The sequence below is a fragment of the Salvelinus namaycush genome, unplaced genomic scaffold (assembly GCF_016432855.1).
Source record: "Salvelinus namaycush isolate Seneca unplaced genomic scaffold, SaNama_1.0 Scaffold135, whole genome shotgun sequence".
In the NCBI taxonomy this organism is placed as follows: Eukaryota; Metazoa; Chordata; class Actinopteri; order Salmoniformes; family Salmonidae; genus Salvelinus; species Salvelinus namaycush.
Genome location: NW_024058064.1, coordinates 115667 through 139369, shown reverse-complemented (window position 1 = coordinate 139369; position 23703 = coordinate 115667). Strand labels below are relative to the sequence as shown.

The window sequence follows — 23703 nt, the reverse complement described above, 5'->3', positions numbered from 1 at the left end:
CTTTCTCTCTTTTTCTATATGCAGTATCAACCTCTCTCTTATATGCTTTCATTATTTTCATTTTTCTCTTCTTCTCTGTCATTCTCTTATATCCACATCACTTGATTTCAACTGTTGAATAATTCAAAATGGAAGACAGACAGAAAGCAAACAGGCTTTATATTCTCTCAAACTACACATTGTATTTATAATCGCGTCTCAATAGATTTCCCCAGCAATCGTATCACTAAGTAATTCACACAGATATTCTCAAATACATCATTCTGTAATACTACCGTGGTTCTAATAATCCCCAGACGTAGAGTGTCCCAAATGGCACCCTATTCCCTATGGGCCCTGGTCAAAAGTAGTGTACTATATAAGTAATAGGATGCCATTTGGGACATACCCTCATTACCAAAGCCCCAGTGACCTTGCAGTGGGTGGGGAGTCTCAGACAGAGGCCCAATCTCTACAGCTTTAATTAACATTGGCACTGGGAGCCTGATGGAGAGGAGAGTGGAGACACAGGTTGTCCATGTGGCCCTGTCTATCTACCTGCTGAGCTGTGTGTGTGTGTGTGTGTGTGTGTGTGTGTGTGTGTGTGTGTGTGTGTGTGTGTGTGTGTGTGTGTGTTTGTGTGTGTGTGTGTGTGTGTGTGTGTGTGTGTGTGTGTGTGTGTGTGTGTGTGTGTGTGTGTGTGTGTGTGTGTTTGTGTGTGTGTGTGTGTGTGTGTGTGTGTGTGTGTGTGTGTGTGTGTGTGTGTGTGTGTGTGTGTGTGTGTGTGTGTGTGTGTGTGTGTGTGTGTGTGTGTGTGTGTGTGTGTGTGTGTAGGTTAAAGGGGATTACTAGGAGTTGATGGAAAGGAGGGCTACCTGCAGCTCCATTATGGTGGCTTGTAAAGAATGTCAATCTTGCGTGTGTGTGTGCACCAAAGAGGGCCATTACATTTGAATAGACCTTTTTAAATCGTGTTATGTAAGACAGCACTCTCAGATATGTGATATCATAGCGCTATTTTAAGTCTTCCATATGAATAAAACACTCTACTGTATTTAGTCAAAGACTGACCCATTTTGTCAGCTGTGTTTGAGATAATTTCAGATGATGACTTTCTCACCAAACCGTCTGCACCATGGGCAGCTTCAGATTGATTTGGAGACAGAAAGGCAACCTTGACTTGTTACCTCAAATCCAACAATAGATTTTCTCAGCTAGTGACCTATAATAACCACTTGGCCCTGAATCTAAACAGGATCATTTACCTGGGGTCCTAGAGTCACACCTCTGTGCAAGACCAATGTGAAAAATAACAATAACCGGCAATTCCCTTCAAAAATCACACTGCTGGGCTGATATGGGCTCTCAGGGTGGAACTTAATTCAACCCATAGCCATAGAACTATGAACTTAATGTCTTTGTTAACTGCACCTCTTATTCTACTAGTTGGTAGTATGAGTGGTAGTAGTACTGTAGAAGTAGTAGAAGTAGTAGTAGTAGTTGCAGTAGTAGTAGTAGTAGAACAGTTAGGTTGGAGTCATTAAAACTCGTTTTTCAACCACTCCACAAACTTCTTGTTAACAAATGATAGTTTTGGCAAGTCGGTTAGGACATCTACTTTGTGCATGACACAAGTAATTTTTCCAACAATTGTTTACAGACAGATTATTTCACTTATAATTCACTGTATCACAATTCCAGTGGGTCAGAAGTTTACAAACACTAAGTTGACTGTGCCGTTACACAGCTTGGAAAATTCCAGAAAATTATGTCATGGCTTTAGAAGCTTCTGATAGGCTAATTGACATCATTTGAGTCAATTGGAGGTGTACCTGTGGATGTATTTCAAGGCCTACCTTCAAACTCAGTGCCTCTTTGCTTGACATCATGGGAAAATCAAAAGAAATCAGCCAAGACCTCAGAAAAAAAATTATAGACCTCTACAAGTATGGCTCATCCTTGGTAACAATTTCCAAACGCCTGAGTTATAGTTATAGTTTCCATCGTTGTGGTAGTAGTAGTACTAGTAGTAATAGTAGTAGTAGTAGTAGTGGTAGTAGTGGTAGTAGTAGTTGTATTAGCAGTAATATTCGTCATAGCAGTAGTAGTAGTAGTAGTAGTAGCAGTAGCAGCAGCAGTGGCAGTAATAGTTGTAGCAACAATAGTAGTAGTACTACTAGTAGTAGTAATAGTAGTAGTAGTAGTAGTAGTAGTAGTAAATACAATTAATCATTAAAAAGTAGTAGAAGTAGTAGTAGTAGTAGTGGTGATAGTAGTGGTAGTGCTAGCAGTAGTGGTTGTAGTAGTAGTAGTAGTAGTGGTAATAGTATTGGTAGTGCTAGCAGAAGTGGTTGTAGTAGTAATAGTAATAGGTGTTTTACAACAGTCATTCTGTGATCATACTATGTTATATCCATATGTGGGTTCCAATCAAGCGCTTATAGTTGTGTATCTGATTTTCCTGTAGTTTACCCAAGGTATATAATTACCACAGCAACTCTCCTGACCCCCCTTTCCCCTTTCTCCCCGGGCTATCACAGGAGGCTTCAACCCAATCAATGTGTTTGGGCAAAAAATCACTGGTTCTCATTGGAGACCCATGGGAGCTTCTCCCGGTGTGGGTGTAGAAAACAGCCGTAGCTAAACGGAGATTAAAACTACAGCGGAAAGACCCAGTAAAGCCCTTTTAAAACTGGTGGGTGATTTTGGATTTAGCACTGGTACTGAAATAAAGGGTCTCCTCTCTCCTTAATTGACGCTTGTAATCCGTGTGTTGTTCCAGGGTCCTCAACTGATGGTTTGGGAAACAACAGGGCGCCCAAAGGAAATGGGTTCTAGAGAGTGGATAATACTGAGGCATGATGGGCCGGTGGAGGTTTGCTGTAGATTTGCTGAATGTTGTTGGTAAATGTTTGACTGACATCGGTTCAACATATGGATTCTGTCAATCTCCAGTTATGAGGTTTACTATAAGGAGTACATGGTGAAATGTATTCTCAGTGTAGAGAAAATAATTAACATGAAAGCTATATTAATCAAATGTATTAACCACATTCCCCACAAAATGATATACTAACTGTACATACTGTATGACATCAATATGAGTTGAGATAATACAAGAATACATGTTTGAAAATAGTAAAAAGATTATTCTTGACTGGTCTTGACTGGCTTTTGAAGATCACGGCAAAGCACCCCAGAGTGGAGGTGCTATGACTAGCTTCTCTCATCTTAAACCTGCATCCAAGAAATATGCACGCAATCACACACACACACCCCTAGCCTCAATCAGAATGATAATATCCTCCTTTTGATCGCTATCATGAATCAGTGTGTCTGCTTAATTTCTTTCTGCTCAGTAATTAACCCTGCGTTGATTCATATCAGTCATTCATTTAATGAGAGATTGGACACATTGAAATTGGAGTGCAACGAGTTTTCTTCTCTCAGCTAGCGAAACATGCTAATGGAACCGAGGCAACCATTCCGGATTTGGCAGGACTAGGCTAAATTTCTGCAAAGCCAAAGTCTCCCATTCAACGTTATCTTTCTGCGATATGATTGTTAACACTTTACTGTCGCCCCTCATGTATATGGCTTCACAAAGCCTTTAAAACAACTACACAATATTCTTTGTCAAACTGTAAGGTGAACATTTACGTAAGGTGAACCTTTCCAAATTCTAGTTTTAACTTTGCAATGATGTCTTTGTCAAGAGCTCGCTACTTTTTCAGTATACATGAGACAGTGCGGTGGTATCTTTGTCATTCTCATCTCGTGTTTGCTGGCTGTCAGTTAGTAGAGAGAGAGGGAGAGAGAGAGAGAGAGAGACAGAGACAGACAGACAGACAGACAGACAGACAGACAGACAGACAGACAGACAGACAGACAGACAGACAGACAGACAGACAGACAGACAGACAGACAGACAGACAGAGACAGACAGACAATTGTTTCTCTCTCTCTCGTCTCCCTCCCACTAGCAGAGCCAAAGAACCTTCCAATTCCAGAGTAGTGTAGGGACAGATACTGTGGAAGATACTGTAGGCCTACTGTTGGTCAAAGGGAGAGGACACATTGATGTGTGAAAATGTTGTACATTCCATAGCAGTGAATGTCTCCATGTTCACTCAATGATTTGGTTTTCAACTTGTACCTGGAAAAACATGACTTCAGAATATGTTTCCACAGACGAAAGTAGCCTAGTGTGTTGTATTCAGAGCTAGTGCTTGCTACATAAAATGCAGTCCTTGCTGTTTGAAATCTTGAAAGCAGTAATTTCCTGAAAAAGGTATCTCTTTTAAAGTTCAGCAATTTTTGGGGGAACCTGAATTAATTTAAACCTGCTTATGGTGCAGTATTTGAACTGAATATGCGAGGTGTATTTAAAAATGACACAGCAAATTTGTATCAACTTTTCTGTGCAAAGAAAATGAATGGAAACGGAACCAAACAGAACCCATGTAAACGATTGTTAGAGAGGAATACTTTTAACTTGACCTTAGTCTCAGAATCTTTCATGAATACACAAACAAACAAACACAAACACAAACACACACGTCAGTCAGTCAGTCAGTCAGTCAGTTAATGTCGTCCATCCCAGCTGTCACTCCCACCAAACAATTACTGTGGGCACTCTGAAGGTGTGAGCTTCCCTGATGTTTCCACAGACGTGTGAGAGTGTTAATTTGTTCAGACTAGATGGACTCCCAGACTAGATAGAGAGTGTGTGTGTGTGTCTGTCCTCCCGGCGTGTGTGTATGTATCTGGCGTGCGTGTGCGTGCATGCGTCCGTGCGTGCGACTGACACACTGAGACTGCCCTAGTTGCCATGGCTTAATCCCTCAGATGGCGATCGAAGGCCTCTGTCTAAAGCTCAGATCTCAGATGGTGATTTAAGGCCTCTGTCTAGAGCTCAGATCTCAGATGGTGATTTAAGGCCTCTGTCTAAAGCTCAGATCTCAGATGGTGATTTAAGGCCTCTGTCTAGAGCTCAGATCTCAGATGGTGATTTAAGGCCTCTGTCTAAAGCTCAGATCTCAGATGGTGATTTAAGACCTCTGTCTAAAGCTCAGATCTCAGATAGCGATTTAAGGCCTCTGTCTAAAGCTCAGATCTCAGATGGTGATTTAAGGCCTCTGTCTAAAGCTCAGATCTCAGATGGTGATTTAAGGCCTCTGTCTAAAGCTCAGGTCTCAGATGGTGATTTAAGGCCTCTGTCTAAAGCTCAGATCTCAGATGGTGATTTAAGACCTCTGTCTAAAGCTCAGATCTCAGATAGCGATTTAAGGCCTCTGTCTAAAGCTCAGATCTCAGATGGTGATTTAAGGCCTCTGTCTAAAGCTCAGATCTCAGATGGTGATTTAAGGCCTCTGTCTAAAGCTCAGGTCTCAGATGGTGATTTAAGGCCTCTGTCTAAAGCTCAGATCTCAGATGGTGATTTAAGACCTCTGTCTAAAGCTCAGATCTCAGATAGCGATTTAAGGCCTCTGTCTAAAGCTCAGATCTCAGATGGTGATTTAAGGCCTCTGTCTAAAGCTCAGATCTCAGATGGTGATTTAAGGCCTCTGTCTAAAGCTCAGATCTCAGATGGTGATTTAAGGCCTCTGTCTAAAGCTCAGATCTCAGATGGTGATTTAAGGCCTCTGTCTAGAGCTCAGATCTCAGATGGTGATTTAAGGCCTCTGTCTAAAGCTCAGATCTCAGATGGTGATTTAAGACCTCTGTCTAAAGCTCAGATCTCAGATAGCGATTTAAGGCCTCTGTCTAAAGCTCAGATCTCAGATGGTGATTTAAGGCCTCTGTCTAAAGCTCAGATCTCAGATGGTGATTTAAGGCCTCTGTCTAAAGCTCAGGTCTCAGATGGTGATTTAAGGCCTCTGTCTAAAGCTCAGATCTCAGATGGTGATTTAAGACCTCTGTCTAAAGCTCAGATCTCAGATAGCGATTTAAGGCCTCTGTCTAAAGCTCAGATCTCAGATGGTGATTTAAGGCCTCTGTCTAAAGCTCAGATCTCAGATGGTGATTTAAGGCCTCTGTCTAAAGCTCAGATCTCAGATGGTGATTTAAGGCCTCTGTCTAAAGCTCAGATCTCAGATGGTGATTTAAGACCTCTGTCTAAAGCTCAGATCTCAGATAGCGATTTAAGGCCTCTGTCTAAAGCTCAGATCTCTGGGCTTGAACTCCTACTTTCAGAACACCAGGATCAGTCTGAATGTAGCCAACGTTTATTGGTCAGAAATGTACTATTCTGTACCTTTCCTTTTCTTTCCAGCTCTCCTTTGCGGCAACAACCCCTGTTCTGGCCGACAAGAAGAAGTACCCCAACTTCTTCCGGACGGTTCCGTCGGACAACGCAGTGAACCCAGCCGTGGTCAAGTTCCTCAACTTCTACAACTGGAGCCGTGTGGGGACCCTCACACAGGATGTCCAGAGGTTCTCAGAGGTGAGGGACGAATATATTATGACTATATTATGATTGATTGAGTAATTGATTGATTGATATTAAGATTTTCTTTGAGATAATATGATACAGTATATTGTAGAGATCTCATGATACAATGATATATTGTGGCGATATCGTGATATTATGATATACACTACATGACCATTGGTATGTGGACACCTGCTTGTGGAACATCTCATTCCAAAATTATGGGCATTAATATGGAGTTGGTCCCCCCTTTGCTGCTATAACAGCCACCACTCTTCTGGGAAGGCTTTCCACTAGATGTTGGAACATTGCTGCGGGGACTTGCTTCCATTTAACCACAAGCGCATTAGGGAGGTCGGGCACTGATGTTGGGCGATTAGGCCTGGCTCGTAGTTGACGTTCCAATTCATCCCAAAGGTGTTCAATGGGGTTGAGGTCAGGGCTCTGTGCAGGCCAGTCAAGTTCTTCCACACCCATCTCAACAAACCACCACACCTGCTCAGATAGCTGATGTTAAAAGTTAGTGAGGGAAATTTAAGTCTCCAGGTTCAACGATTTTTGCAATTCGTTCCAGTCATTGGCAGCAGAGAACTGGAAGGAAAGGCGGCCAAAGAGGTGTTGGCTTGGGGGTGGACCAGTGAGATATACCTGCTGGAGCGCGTGCTATGGGTGGGTGTTGTTATCGTGACCAGTATCCTGAGATAAGGCGGAGATTTACCTAGCATAGACTTATAGATAAACCTGAAGCCAGTGGGGCTGGCGATGAATATGTAGTGAGGGCCAACTGACTAGAGCATACAGGTCGCAGTGGTGGGTGGTATAAGGGGCTTTGGTGACAAAACGGATGGCACTGTGATAGACTGCATCCAGTTTTCTGAGTAGAGTATTGGAAGCTATTTTGTAAATGACATCGCCGAAGTCGAGGATTGATAGGATAGTCAGTTTTACGAGGGTATGTTTGGCGGCGTGAGTGAAAGAGGCTTTGTTGCGAAATACGAAACCGATTCTAGATTTAATTTTGGATTGGAGATGTTTAATGTGAGTCTGGAAGGAGAGTTTACAGTCTAACCAGACACCTAGGTATTTGTAGTTTTCCACATATTCTAAGTCAGAACCGTCCAGAGTAGTGATGCTAGTCGGGCGGGCGGGTGCGGGCAGCGAACTGTTGAAAAGCATGCATTTGGTTTTACTAGCGTTTAAGAGCAGTTGGAGGCCACGGAAGGAGTGTTGTATGGCATTGAAGCTCGTTTAGAGGTTAGAGGTTAGTTAACACAGTGTCCAAAGAAGGGCCAGAGGTATACAGAATGGTGTCGTCTGCGTAGAGGTGGATCAGGGAATCACCCGCAGTAAGAGCGACATCGTATATACATTCAGAGAAAAGAGTCGGCCCGAGAATTGAACCCTGTGGTGCCCCCATAGAGACTGCCAGAGGTCCAGACAACAGGCCCTCTGATTTGACACACTGAACTCTGTCTGAGAAGTAGTTGGTGAACCAGGCGAGGCAGTCATTTGAGGAACCAAGGCTGTTGAGTCTGCCGATAAGAATACGGTGATTGACAGAGTCGAAAGCCTTGGCCAGGTCGATGAAATTGGCTGCACAGTATTGTTTTTTTTATCAATGGCGGTTATGATATAGTTTAGTATCTTGAGCGTGGCTAAGGTGCACCCGTGACCAGCTCGAAAACCTGATTGCACAGCGGAGAAGGTGCGGTGGGATTCGAAATGGTCAGTGATCTATTTATTAACTTGGCTTTCGAAGACTTTAGAAAGGCAGGGCAGGATGGATATAGGTCTATAACAGTTCGGGTCTAGAGTGTCACCCCCTAGGAAAAGGGGGATGACCGCGGGCGGCAGCTTTCCAATCTTTAGAATCTTGGACGATACGAAAGAGAGGTTGAACAGACTGGTAATAGGGGTTGCAATAATGGCGGCGGATAATTTTAGAAAGAGAGGGTCCAAATTTTCTGGCCCAGGTGAATTGTACGGGTCCAGGTTTTGCAGCTCTTTCAGAACATCTGCTATCTGGATTTGGATGAAGGCAAAGCTGGGGAGGCTTGGGCAAGTAGCTGCAGGGGGTGCGGAGCTGTTGCCCAGGGTTGGGGTAGCCAGAAGGAAAGCATGGCCAGCCGTAGAGAAATGCTTATTGAAATTCTCGATTATCGTGGATTTATTGGTGGTGACTGTGTTACCTAGCCTCAGTGCAGTGGGCAGCTGGGAGGAGGTGCTCTTATTCTCCATGGACTTTACAGTGTCCCAAAACTTTTTGGAGTTAGAGCTACAGGATACAAATTTCTGTTTGAAAAAGCTAGCCTTTGCTTTCCTGACTGACTGCTTATATTGGTTCCTGACTTCCCTGAAAAGTTGAATATCGCAGGGACTATTCGTTGCTAGTGTAGTCCGCCACAGGATGTTTTTGTGCTGGTCGAGGGCCGTCAGGTCTGGAGTGAACCAAGGGCTATATCTGTTCTTAGTTCTACATTTTTTGAAAGGGGCATGCTTATTTAAGATGGTGAGGAAATTTCTTTTAAAGAACGACCAGGCATCCTCTACTGACGGGATGAGATCAATATCCTTCCAGGATACCCGGGCCAGGTCGATTAGAAAGGCCTGCTCGCAGAAGTGTTTTAGGGAGCGTTTGACAGTGATGAGGGGTGGTCGTTTGACCGTGGACCCATAGCTGATGCAGGCAATGAGGCAGTGATCGCTGAGATCCTGATTGAAAACAGCAGAGGTGTATTTGGAGGGCAAGTTGGTCAGGATAATATCTATGAGGGTGCCCATGTTTATGGATTTAGGGTTGTACCTGGTGGGTTCCTTGATAATTTGTGTGAGATTGAGGGCATCTAGCTTAGATTGTAGGACTGCCGGGGTGTTAAGCATATCCCAGTTTAGGTCACCTAACAGAACGAACTCTGAAGATAGATGGGGGGGGGCAATCAATTCACATATGGTGTCCAGGGCACAGCTGGGAGCTGAGGGGGGTCTATAACAGGCGGCAACATTGAGAGACTTATTTCTGGGGAGATACATTTTTTTAATTAGAAGCTCGAACTGTTTGGGTATAGACCTGGAAAGTATGACAGAACTCTGCAGGCTATCTCTGGAGTAGATTGCAACTCCTCCCCCTTTGGCAGTTCTATCTTGACGGAAAATGTTGTAGTTGGGTATGGAAATCTCAGAATTTTTGGTGGCCTTCCTAAACCAGGATTCAGACACGGCTAGGACATCAGGGTTGGCGGAGTGTGCTAAAGCAGTGAGTGAAACAAACTTAGGGAGGAGGCTTCTGATGTTAACATTCATGAAACCAAGGCTTTTACGGTTACAGAAGTCAACAAATGAGAGTGCCTGGGGACACGCAGGGCCTGGGTTAACCTCCACATCACCCGAGGAACAGAGGAGGAGTAGGAGTAGGATGAGGGTACAGCTGAAGGCTATCAAAACTGGCTGTCTAGAGCGTTGGGGACAGAGAATAAAAGGAGCAGATTTCTGGGTGCGGTAGAATAGATTCAGGGCATAATGTACAGACAGGGGTATGGTGGGGTACGGGTACAGTGGAGGTAAGCCCAGGCACCGAGTGATGATAAGAGAGGTTGCATCTCTGGACGGGCTAGTTATGCTGGGTGAGGTCACCGCATGTGTGGGAGGTGGGACAAAGGAGGTATCTGAGGCATGTTGAGTATGACTAGGGGCTCCGCAGTAAACTAAAACAATGATAACTATCCTAAACAACAGTGTACAAGGCATATTGACATTTGAGAGAGACATAAAGCAAGGCATAAAGCAATCACAGGTGTTGATTGGGAGAGCTAGCTAAGACAACAACGGGTGAGACAACAACAGCTAATCAGCTAAGACAACAACAACAGGTAAAATGGCGATGAATGGGCAGAGAGGGTCAGTTAACTACACACAGGGCCTGGGTTCGAGGCAGGGGCCGTCAGATAAACAAAGGTAAACAAAGTGGAGTACCGTGATAAATGAACAGTCCAGCAGGCATCAGCTATGTAGCCAAGTGATCATAGGGTCCAGTGTACAGCAATAGATGAAACAGGGAAGCCTCTAGGTAGTCGTTACTACGCTTGCACGCAGGAGACACAGTGTTTAAAGTTAGCAGGCCGGGGTAAGTAGAAGCGTCTGCTCCGACGTCCGGCAAAGGCCGGTTGAGGGAACAGCGGATGGAGTTACGTCGGTGGACCAGTCGTGGTGGTACGGCGGGGCGCCGTGTCGACATAGGGTCCGGGCCAGGTGGCGAAAGAGGTATTGTAGTTGTAGTAATTTCGTTTGTTAGCTGGGAGATGCGCCTGGCTCGCGAATAACTGGTGCTTGCTTCGGGGCAGGGGCGTTAGTCACTATAGCCACTTGATGGTAGCTAGCTAGCAGCGATGATCCGATGCAAAGGTCCAGAGCTTACGGCAAGGATCCGGTGGAGTATTAGATTCTAGCCGTGTTGGGGGTAGATTCCTGGAGGCATCGGCTGAGTAGCCGAGTGATCACAGAGTAGGCCGGGAGGTGGGCCTGGCTCAGGGCTAGCTTCGGGGCTGGGTCACTTGGTGGCAGCTAGCTAGCTGTGATGATCAGGAGTAATGGTCCAGGGTTTACGGCAGGAATCCGACGTTGTAGTGGGGAAAACAATCCGATACAGGCAGGCTGGCAAGTATTATCCAGGCAAAAAAAAAATGGCTGGTGTCTGTGCAGAAGGTAAGGGCCGCTAGCAGTGGCTAACAATGACTAAATAGCTAGTAGCTAATTAGCTGGTTAGCTTCTGATGGTTAGCTACTGATGGAGGTTCTGGCTATAAGGTCTAAACAAAATAGCGGATCCGTATCACATTGGGTGAGGCGGGTTACCGGAAGGTATATTTAATTTAAAAATGGAAAAGAGATTGAAAATAAATTTAAATATATACAAAAAAGACGAAAAATGCAAAAAGTAAACGAGAGGACGACAAACCACGTCTGCACTGCTACACCATCTTGGATTGTTTGTATGCTGTAGTGTTAATATTTCTCTTCACCGAAACTAAGGGACCATGAAAAACAGCCCCAGACCATTATTCCTCCTCCACCAAACTTTACAGTTGGCACTATGCATTGAGGCAGGTAGCATTCTCCTGACATCCGCCAAACCCAGATTTGTCCGTCGGACTGCCAGATGGTGAACCAAGATTCATCACTCCAGAGAACACGTTTCCACTGCTCCAGAGGCCGAGCTTTACTCCAGCCAACGCTTGGCATTGCGCGTGGTGATCTTAGGCTTGTGTGCGGCTGCTCTGCCATGGAAACCCATGAAGCTCCCGATGAACAGTTATTGTGCTGACGTTGTGCTGTCAGATGCAGTTCGGAACTCTGTAGTGAGTGTTGCAACTGAGGAGAGAGGATTTTTAAGGGCTACGCTCTTCAGAATTGCGGTCCCGTTCTGTGAGCTTGTGTGTCCTACCACTTTGCTCTGAGCCGTTGTTGCTCCTAAACCTTTCCACTTCACAATAACAGCACTTATAGTTGACCGGGGCAGCTCTAGCAGGGCAGAAATGTACGATTTGACTAGTTGGAAATGTAGCATCCTATGACGGTGCCACGTTGAAAGTCACTAAGCTCTTCAGTAAGACTATTCTACTGCCAATGTTTGACTATGGAGATTACATGGCTGTGTGCTTGATTGTATACCCCTGTCAGCAACAGGTGTGCCTGAAATAGCCAAATCCACTAATTTGAAGGGGAGTCCACATACTTTTGTATATATAGTGTATATCATAGAGACATGAAAGATAGGATTGTGCCGAAAGTGGTTACTCCTGATGCAACTTCAACATGGACCCAGAGGGTAGAGAACAGCTTCTTTAAAGGGTTGCTTTTCATTACTTACAGAGGATATTACTATTTATATATTCCCTGTAATGTTATTCCATCTGGTGCGTCCTTTTAAGTCCTTCTAAAAATAAATTACATTTTTGAAAGTGGCGTTTTAACATTATCACTCAACACAAATGACTTCCTTTCCCAGTTTGTGATAAAGTCCTTGTGGGAAAGATGAGTTGCATTATCCCATCTGACTCAACATGCATGGTCTCTGAATGCAGGTTTCAGGCCCCAACACCCATCTCACTGAACCGGTACACACATCCACACCCATCTCACTGAACCAGTACCCACATCAACACCCATCTCACTGAACCAGTACACACATCAACATCCATCTCACTGAACCAGTACACACATCAACACCCATCTCACTGAACCGGTACACACATCAACACCCATCTCACTGAACCAGTACACACATCCACACCCATCTCACTGAACCAGTACACACATCAACACCCATCTCACTGAACCAGTACACACATCAACATCCATCTCACTGAACCAGTACACACATCCACACCCATCTCACTGCTGTGGAGGTCCACTGAGGAACTGTTCTCTCCAGGAGAATGTTGAGGCATGCATGGTGGTTTCAAGTAAAACCAGATGACTGCACCTGCTTCCCCACACACAGTCTCTCTCAGCAGACACATGTTTTACTTAGCCATCAGGGAGTTAGCACAAAATTGGCTAAGATAGTTGTTTGGAGACACTGTTTCTGTGGTCAACACCTTCTGAGGTTTCTCCATGGATTAGTGTGGTGGAGAAATAGAAGGGAGTCCTTCCTACAGTATACATGTACTGTATGTAACCCTCTCACTAGGCTCGAATTTGACTCTCACGATATTACCTTACCTAGAATATCACAACAACATGGGATGTTAGGAGAGAAGGACATCTCCAATAAGAATCCCTATTGTAAACTCTCTAGGGTGTTGACAAATAGGGTATTAACTTCAGATGGAATGATTATAGATTTTTGTTATTGTATATTGCTTTCCCATGCATTAAATGAAATTGAAACAGGAAATGACTCCACCAAGGCAAAATACATAAGGTTCAAGATGTGTATTATTACATTTTCAATGCACCACATCAAAATAAATAGTAAATAATAAACCCTAATGAGTCGTGCACAACCCATGTCCAAATCATTTCAAGCTTGCTAAACCCGTGGGCGCGCGTTGGAGATCCCCAAAAAATGACGACACACTTAAAGTCCAGAAGCACCCCACCGTTGTGGTTACTCACTACTCGTAGATATTCCCTCAGCAAAGTATGGCAGTTTCGTGCAGGTTTTCTCACAAGATCCACAGCGAGCACAGCTATCAATGCAGACAGTACTCCTTAGCCGTAACAGATATCAGATTGAAACATGAACTCGTTAATCTTCCCCAAGCTGTTCTCTCTCGGTGTCACTAGGCTAACCTCAAGGCTGTCAAATACCTCCACCATGAGACGGTAGCTTCAGTCTTTACTAAGTCTTTCTCAACAAAGTGATAATAACTCTCTTATGAAATAAAATAGGTATTTCCCTTCAAAACTCAATAGGTATGGGTTTTGTTCTACTTTTATCGTCATCTTTTATCATTTTTCATCACCAACGTAATGTAATGTCCATCCTTTTCTCAACGTCTCTCTCTTTTTTCCCCCAGGCCTCCAGTTAACCAGGTCAACTCCCATTGGCCACAGCTTAATAAGCGACCTTATTGGTCAAAACTTAAACTTAAAAGTAAACCAACCTTTTCACTTGTACATTACCAATTAATTCTAACATATGAACTCAATACTTGGTTTTACCAAGGGTATTACATGTATATCAATCATCAGCAGCATCCGTTCTTATGGAGCTATGGTATTTGACATCTATTCACTGAAACAAAAACCACTGGCTCCTTTCCTCGACTTGTCATACTTCTAGATAGGAATTTAAACGTGTGTGAGAACAGCACATCGCCCTAACAGCACCAACACCGCAGCACCCCATGATACCCTGTTTGTGTATCAAAGTGGTATCAGGAGATATCAAAGTGGTATCGGGAGATATCAAAGTGTGGATTAAAAATCTATCACTTGTGACTGGAGAGCGTGGCATTGTCTGGTGTTGTCGGGCTAGTTGAAAACAATCTATGTGGTGGTGCGGAGGGATAAGAAGACTCGCTGTGACTCTGTGGAAGAGCTAAATCCTTTTATCTCCCTCCTCCTGATGCCGCCATGGGGTTTAGAACGGCAAGAAAGACGGAAGGGCGGCCGATTCAATCAACCTGCTATACCATTTGTCCTTAATCCTGATTTACAAATATATGCAAGGGAGGAAGCATCGTTTTCTCCACTTTCTTCCATTCTCCACTCAGATTGTTGCATTGGATCTAGCAGTGGTTTGGTTGATTTGGGCAGGAAAACAAACTGTGTAAAATTATGAAAGGATATAGGAAGACTTGAAGTGAATCAATTTGTCCATAAGATGGGGAAAAGGGAATGTGTTCTGCATTTCATTTCAATGGTCCTAAAGTCCTTGAGAATAGATATGGGAGAGTATCGGAACAGCTGTTTATACATTCATGTCTGTATTCCTACAAACCTGTGCATACGACTCTCTCTGAGAAATGATGTCTATATTTCATAACTTTATCCAGTTGTGAAAGACATTTCATTACTTTCTAGTCCTTCCTTACTTCTGAGCCACTATCCAATACATTTTCAGAAACTGACAGTTTTGCAGGTCGTTTTTCCTCACAACATCTATCAATAAGTCTGTCTAACGTCTAGCTGACAAATGTCTGGATTTCATTGCTTTCGGTTTAGCTTGACAGGATCTCTCCCCGTCTGTCCTGTCTCCACTGTTGCCATCTGACACATTTCAGGAACCTAGGAAGTTTTTCCTTTGCACTGTCTATTAATAAGTGGATTAAGGTCTGTTTTGAATCACACTACACCATGCAGTCTTGATGATTAAGCCTCAATCCCCTGTTTGCTGTTAGAGACTAGAATGCCTCATGATGATGAATTCAAACTATTTGTCAAGGCCCCTGCTCTTTACGTGGCGGATTGTGTGTCTGTGTGTGTGAGATCACTTTAACCTCTCTGCTTTCTCTACCATTGTAGTTCCTAAGCTCTGCCAGGTTAACTAGGGCTTCACAGAGCCAGGCCTGCAGAGACACTGTACAAGGAGTAGAGTGAAGTTGTCAATAGACGCTGATCTTGGGTCAGTCACCCCTCCTCCTCTCCTCATCACTCTCTCTGATCAACATTAGTGAAATTAGAACACAGAAAAATCCCTCACTGAGCGAGGTAATCACAATACATAAAGGAATGACTGTGATCACATTTTCAAACCTTACGTTGATATCATGACCTTACCAAGAAATCGTAGAAAAGCAATACGATTTAGAAAATAACAAAAAATAAATATATGTACACTACAGGTCAAAAGTTTTAGAACTGTAATGAGTTCGCTGAGAGTCGGGAAGCAAGTACAGGGAGTGAGTGTTTTAATAAGCAAACAAAACAATATACACGAAACACAAACAAGGCACCGACATGAAAACAGAGTCAATAACACCTGAGGAAAGAATCAAGGGGAGGGACAGATATAGTGAAGATAATCAAGGAGGTGATGGAGTCCAGGTGAGTGTCATGAGGCGCAGGTGCGCGAGACGATGGTGACAGGTGTGCGGGATAATCAGCAGCCTGATGACCTAGAGACCGGAGAGGGAGAATACGTAGTACCCCTCCCTTACGCGCGGCTCCAGACACAGGACGCCATCAAAGGGGACGAACCTGGGGATCGGACCGGTCACCCCTGCAGAAGCGCGAGAACCTGTCATGCCAGCTGAGGCACGGAAACCTGTCGAGTCAGCTGTGGCGCGGGAACCTGACAGATCGGTTGAGGCAAAGGAGCCTGGTGATCCGGCGGATGCACGAAAGCCTGACGAGCCGGCTGAGGAAGGGGAGCATGGCGATCCGGCTAAGGCATGGGGGTAGAAGCTCTTAAGGAGCCTTTTGGTCCTAGACTTGGCACTCCGGTACCTCTTGCCGTGCGGTAGCAGAGAGAACAGTCTATGACATGGGTGATTGGAGTCTTTGATAATTTTTTGGGCCTTCCTCTGAAAACGGCCTAGTATATACAGTACCAGTCAAAAGTTTGGACACACCTACTCATTCCAGGGTTTTTCCTTATTTTTACTATTTTCTACATTGTAGAATAATAGTGAACACATCACAACTATGAAATAACACATATGGAATCATGTAGTAACCAAAAAAGTGTTAAACAAATCAAAATATTATTTATATTTGAGATTCTTCAAAGTAGCCACCCTTTGCCTTGATGACAGCTTTGTATAGTTTTGTAGTTCTCTCAACCAGCTTCATGAGGTAGTCACCTGGAATGCGTTTCAATTAACAGGTGTGCCTTTTTAAAAGTTAATTTGTGGAATTTCTTTCCTTCTTAATGCGTTTGAGCCAATCAGTTGTGTTGTGACAAGGTAGGGGTGGTATACAGAAGATAGCCCTATTTGGTAAAAGACCAAGTCCATATTATGGCAAGAACAGCTCAAATAAGCAAACAGAAATGACGGTCCATCATTACTTTAAGACATGAAGGTCAGTCAATCTGGAAAATGTCAAGAACGCAATGTTGCAAAAACCATCAAGTGCTATGATGAAACTGTCTCTCTTGAGGACCACCAGAGGAAAGGGAAGACCCAGAGTTACCTCTGCTGCAGAGGATAAGTTCATTAGAGTTAACTGCCTCAGAAATCGGCAATTAACTGCACTTCAGATTGCACCTCACAGACTTCATGTAACAGACACATCTCAACATCAGCTGTTCAGAGGAGACTGCGTGAATCAGGCCTTCATGCTACATTTTGCTGCAAAGAAACCACTACTAAAGGACACCAATAATAAGAAGAGACTTGCTTGGGCCAAGAAACACGAGCAATGGACATTAGACCGGTGGAAATCTGTCCTTTGGTCTGATGAGTCCAAATGTGAGATTTTTGGTTCCAACCGCTGTGTCTTTGTGAGACGCAGAGTAGGTGAACAGATGATCTCCGCATGTGTGGTTCCCACCGTGAAGCATGGAGGAGGTGTGACGGTGTGGGGTTGGTTTGCTGGTGACACTGTCTGTGATTTATTTAGAAATCAAGGCACACTTAACCAGCATGGCTACCACAGCATTCTGCAGTGATATGCCACCCCATCTGGTTTGCGCTTAGTGGGACTATCATTTGTTTTTCAACAGGACAATGTCCCAACATACCTCCAGGGCTGTGTAAGGGCTATTTGACCAAGAAGGAGAGTGATGGAGTGCTGCATCAGATGATCTGGCCTCCACGATCACTCTACCTCAGTCCAAATGAGATGGTTTGGGAACACATCTTGGCCATGTTCTGTTATAATCTCCAACCGGCACAGCCAGAAGAGGACTGGCCACCCCTCATAGCCTGGTTCCTTTCTAGGTTTTTTCCTAGGTTTTGGCCTTTCTAGGGAGTTTTTCCTTGCCCCCGTGCTTCTACGCCTGCATTGCTTGCTGTTTGGGGTTTTAGGCTGGGTTTCTGTACAGCACTTTGAGATATCAGCTGATGTAAGAAGGGCTATAGAAATACATTTGATTTGATTTGAGTTAGACAGCAGAGTGAAGGAAAAGAAGCCAACAAGTGCTCAGCATATGTGGGAACTCCTTCAAGACTGTTGGGAAAGCATTCCAGGTGAAGCTGTTTGAGAGAATGCCAAGAGTGTGCAAAGCTATCCATCAAGGTGAAGGGTGGCTACTATGAAGAATCTCAAATATAAAATATATTTGGATTTGTTTAACACTTTTTTGGTTGCCACATGATTTCATATGGGTTATGTCATAGTTTTGGTACTGTATATTTAAATATATAATTGGCTGGTCAATTATAGCATAGCCATTATGCAGTGATAATGTATTGGGCCTATAACCTACTGGACAAACTTCATTGCTACAAAACCATTTGTAATAAGTTAATGTTGCATAGGCTTATATATTTAAAAAAAAATCTGATCGGTAGATCTCAGTTTGCTTAGGGAATCAGTTAGTGATTCTGACTCAAAAAAGGTTGGTGACCACTGGTTTAGTATCTGTGTACTCATACACACGTGAGTGTGTTTGTATGTGATCAAATCACATTTTATTGGTCACATACACATGGTTAGCAGATATTATTGTGAGTGTAACGAAATGCTTATGCTTCTAGATCCGCCAGTGTAGCATTATCTAACAGGTAATATCTAACAATTCGACAACAAACCTTATATCTAACAAAATCCACAACAAAACCTAATACACACAATCTAGTAAAGGAATGGGATGAGAATATATAAATAAAAAATATATGGATTAGCAGTGACAGAGTGGCTAAGATGCAATAGATAGTGTAGAATAGACATTGTAGTATACAATATACAGTACAGTTGAAGTCGGAAGTTTACATACACCTTAGCCAAATACATTTAAACTCAGTTTCACAGTTCCTGACATTTAATCCTAGTAAAAATTCCCGGTCTTAGGTCAGTTAGGATCACCACTGTCACGCCCTGACCGTAGAGAGCTTTTTATGTCTCTATTTTGGTTTGGTCAGGGTGTGATTTGGGTGGGCATTCTATGTTCCTTTTTCTATGATTTGTATTTCTTGGTGTCTGGCCGGGTGTGGTTCTCAATCAGAGACAACGATAGACAGCTGCCTCTGATTGAGAACCACACCCTGATGTAAGAAGGGCTATAGAAATACATTTGATTTGATTTGCGCCTTTTTCCCACCTGTATTTGTGGGTAGTTGTCCATGTATAGTTGCCTGTGAGCACTAAGTTGGCGTCACGTTTTCGGTTTGATGTTTATTGTTTTGTTGGCGACATCTTATAATAAAGAAGTATGTACGCTTACAACGCTGCACCTTGGTCTACTGTTTCCACCTTAGATGATCGTGACAACCACTTTATTTTAAGAATGTGAAATGTCAGAATAATAGTAGAGAGAATGATTTATTTCAGCTTTTATTTATTTCATCACATTCCCAGTGGGTCAGAAGTTTACATACACTTAATTTGTGTTTGGTAGCATTGCCTTTAAATTGTTTGACTTGGGTCAAACGTTTCGGTTAGCCTTCCACAAGCTTCCCACAATAAGTTGGTTGAATTTTGGCCAATTCCTCCTGACAGAGCTGATATAACTGAGTCAGGATTGTAGGCCTTCTTGCTCGCACACGCTTATTCAGTTCTGCCCACAAATATTCTATATGATTGAGGTCAGGGCTTTGTGATGGCCACTCCAATACCTTGACTTTGTTGTCCTTAAGCCATTTTGCCACAACTTTGGAGTATGCTTGTGATCAACGTCTATTTGGAAAACCCATTAACCTCTCTTGGGTACCTGAGACATTAGCGTCCCACCTCTTCAACAGCCAGTGAAACTGCTGGGCGCCAAATTCAAATACAGAAATACTCATTATAAAAATTCAGAAAACAAAACATATTTTCCATAGGTTTAAATATTAAGTTCTTGTGAATCCAACCACGGTGTCAGATTTAAAAAATGCTTTACGGCGAAAGCATACCTTACGATTATTTGAGAACATAGCCCACTAGACAAATCATTACAAACAGTAACCAGCCAAGTAGTGTCACGTTCCTGACCTGTTTTCTGTTGTTTTGTATGTGTTTAGTTGGTCAGGACGTGAGCTGGGTGGGAATTCTATGTTGTGTGTCTAGTTTGTCTGTTTCTATGTCCAGCCTAATATGGTTCTCAATCAGAGGCAGATGGTAATCGTTGTCCCTGATTGAGAATCATATATAGGAGGCTTGTTTTGTGTTGGGATTTTGTGGGTGTTTGTTTCCTGTCTCTGTGATTGTCTGCACCAGATAGGTCTGCGTCGGTTTTTGCACATTTGTTATTTTGTATTGTTGTTTGTAGTGTTTCACTTGTTCTTGATTAAACATGTTTAACACTAGCCGCCCTGCACTTTGGTCCTCTCCTTCACCCCTGGAAGAAAACCGTTACAGAAACACCCACCAAACCCGGACCAAGCAGCGTGGCAACGGGCAGCAGCAACAGCAGCAGCAGTACAAGGAGGAATGGACATGGGAGGAGATTCTGGACGGAGAAGGACCCTGGGCAGAGCCAGAGGAGTGTCGCCGTCCCAAAGCGGAGCTGGAGGCATCAAAAGCGGAGAGGCGGCATTATGAGGCGCTTGCAAGGCAGAGTGGCTGGAAACCCGAGAGGCTCACCTAAAAATTTCTTGGGGGGGGGCTAAAGGGGAGTGTGGCGAAGCCGGGTTGGATACCTGAGCCAACTCCCCGGGCTTACCGTGGAGTGAGAGGGCGTCGTACTGGTCAGACACCGTGTTATGCGGTAAAGCGCACGGTGTCCCCAGTACGCGTGCTTAGCCCAGTGCGAGCTATTCCACCTTGCCGCACTGGGAGGGCTAGGATGGGCATCGAGCCGGATGTCATGAAGCCGGCCCAACGTATCTGGCCTCCAGTACGTCTCCTCGGGCCGGCGTACATGGCACCAGCCTTACAGGTGGTGTCCCCGGTTCGCCTGCATAGCCCAGTGCGGGTTATTCCACCTCGCCGCACTGGCAGGGCTACGGGGACCATTCAACCTGGTAAAGTTGGAGAGGCTCGGTGCTCAAGAGCGCGTGTCCTCCTTCACGGTCCGGTATATCCGGCGCCACCTTCCCGCCCCAGCCCAGTACCACCAGTGCCTACACCACGCACCAGGCTTCCAGTGCATCTCCAGAGCCCTGTTCCTCCTCCCCGCACTCGCCCTGAGGTGCGTGCCCTCAGCCCGGTACCTCCAGTTCCGGCACCACGCATCAGGCCTATGGTGCGTCTCAGCCGGCCAAAGCCATCCGTCTGCCCAGCGCCGTCTGAGCCATCCGTCTGCCCAGCGCCATCTGAGCCATCCGTCTGCCCAGCGCCGTCTGAGCCATCTGTCTGCCTAGCGCCATCTGAGCCATCTGTCTGCCCAGCGCCATCTGAGTCATCCGTCTGCCACGAGCCATTAGAGCTGCCCATCTGTCCCGAGCCATTAGAGCCGTCCGTCAGTCAGGAGCCGCTAGAGCCGTCCGTCAGTCAGGAGCTGCCAGAGACGCCAGCCAGTCAGGAGCTGCCAGAGACGCCAGCCAGTCAGGAGCTGCCAGAGACGCCAGCCAGTCAGGAGCTGCCAGAGACGCCAGCCAGTCAGGAGCTGCCAGAGACGCCAGCCAGTCAGGAGCTGCCAGAGCTGCCCTACAGTCATGAGCTGCCCTACAGTCATGAGCTGCCCTCCAGTCATGAGCTGCCCTCCAGTCATGAGCTGCCCTCCAGTCATGAGCTGCCCTCCAGTCATGAGCTGCCCTACAGTCATGAGCTGCCCTACAGTCATGAGCTGCCCTACAGTCATGAGCTGCCCTACAGTCATGAGCTGCCACTCAGTCCGGAGCTGCCACTCAGTCCGGAGCTGCCACTCAGTCCGGAGCTGCCATTAGTCCGGAGTTGCCCCTCTGTCCTGAGCTACCTCTCTGTCCTGAGCTACCTCTCTGTCCTGAGCTACCTCTCTGTCCTGAGCTACCTCCTAAATCATGTGGGGGCCTTGGGGAGGATTCTTAGGCCAAGGTCGTGGGCGAGGGTCGCCACTCAAAGGACGCTAAGGAGGGGGACAAAGACAGTGGTGGAGTGGTGTCCTCGTCCTGCGCCGGAGCCGCCACCGCGGACAGATGCCCACCCAGACCCTCCCCTTGAGTTTTAGGGGTGCGCCCGGAGTTCGCACCTTGAGGGGGGGGTTCTGTCACGTTCCTGACCTGTTTTCTGTTGTTTTGTATGTGTTTAGTTGGTCAGGACGTGAGCTGGGTGGGAATTCTATGTTGTGTGTCTAGTTTGTCTGTTTCTATGTCCAGCCTAATATGGTTCTCAATCAGAGGCAGATGGTAATCGTTGTCCCTGATTGAGAATCATATATAGGAGGCTTGTTTTGTGTTGGGATTTTGTGGGTGTTTGTTTCCTGTCTCTGTGATTGTCTGCACCAGATAGGTCTGTGTCGGTTTTTGCACATTTGTTATTTTGTATTGTTGTTTGTAGTGTTTCACTTGTTCTTGATTAAACATGTTTAACACTAGCCGCGCTGCACTTTGGTCCTCTCCTTCACCCCTGGAAGAAAACCGTTACAAGTAGAACAGTTACACAAGTCAGAAATAGAGATAAAATGAATCCCTTACCTTTGATTATCTTCATATGGTTGCACTCAGCAGACATTAATTTACTCAATAAATGTTCCTTTTGTTCGATAAAGTCTCTTTATATCCAAAAACCTCAGTTTTGTTCGCGCATTTTCTTCAGTAATCCACAGGCTCAAACGCAGTCAAAACAGGAAGACAAAAAAATCAAAATTGTATCCGTAAAGTTCATAGAAACATGTCAAACGATGTTTATATTCCACCCTCAGGTTGTTTTTAGCCTACATAATCGATAATATTTCAACCGGACAATAACGTCGTCAATTTAAAAGGTAAACAAGAAACACACTCTCTCGGTCTCGCGCAAGAAAAAGCTCTGACACAGCAGGGTCCACTCATTCAGACTGCTCTTACTTCCTAATTTTTCAGAATTCAAGCCTGAAACATTTTCTAAAGACTGTTGACATCTAGTGGAAGGCATAGAAACAATTTGAGTCCTAAGTCAATGGATACTGTAATGGAATTGAATAGAAAACTACAAAACCCCCAAAAAACTACTTCCTGAATGGATTTTTCTCAGGTTTTCGCCTGCCAAATCAGTTCTGTTATACTCACAGACACTATTTTAACAGTTTTGGAAACTTTAGAGTGTTTTCTTTCCAAATCTACCAGTTATATACATATCATATCTTCTGGGCCCGAGAAGCAGGCAACTTAATTTGGGCATGCATTTCATCCAAAATTCCGAATGCTGCCCCCTACCCTAGAGAAGTTAACGACCAAGCTTTAACTTCCTGACTGATTTTTTTATTTAAAAAACATATATATATATTTCACCTTTATTTAACCAGGTAAGCTAGTTGAGAACAAGTTCTCATTTACAACTGCGACCTGGCCAAGATTAAGCAAAACAGTGCAACACAAACAACAACAGAGTTACACATGGAATAAACAAGCGTACAGTCAATAACACAATAGAAAAAAAAGAAAGTCTATATACAGTGTGCGCAAATGGAGTGAGGAGGTAAGGCAATAAATAGGCCATAGTAGCAAAGTAATTACAATTTAGCAGATTAACACTGGAGTGATAGATGAGCAGATGATTATGAGCAGATGATGATGTGTAAGTAGTGATACTGGTGTGCAAAAGAGCAGCAAAGTAAATAAAAACAATATGGGGATGAGGTAGGTAGATTGGGTGGGCTATTTACAGATGGACTATGTACAGCTGCAGCGATCGGTTAGCTGCTCA

General features: G+C 44.5%; 1 protein-coding gene across 1 annotated transcript in view; it reads left to right on the top strand.

Annotated features, from left to right (window-relative positions):
- LOC120036483 (gamma-aminobutyric acid type B receptor subunit 2-like) overlaps positions 1-23703 on the top strand; it is a 251318-nt gene that overhangs the window by 163445 nt on the left and 64170 nt on the right. Inside the window, exon 3 of the mRNA XM_038982922.1 lies at positions 6254-6424. Coding sequence (XP_038838850.1) covers positions 6254-6424 — 171 coding nt within the window. The remainder of the gene's footprint in view (positions 1-6253; positions 6425-23703) is intronic.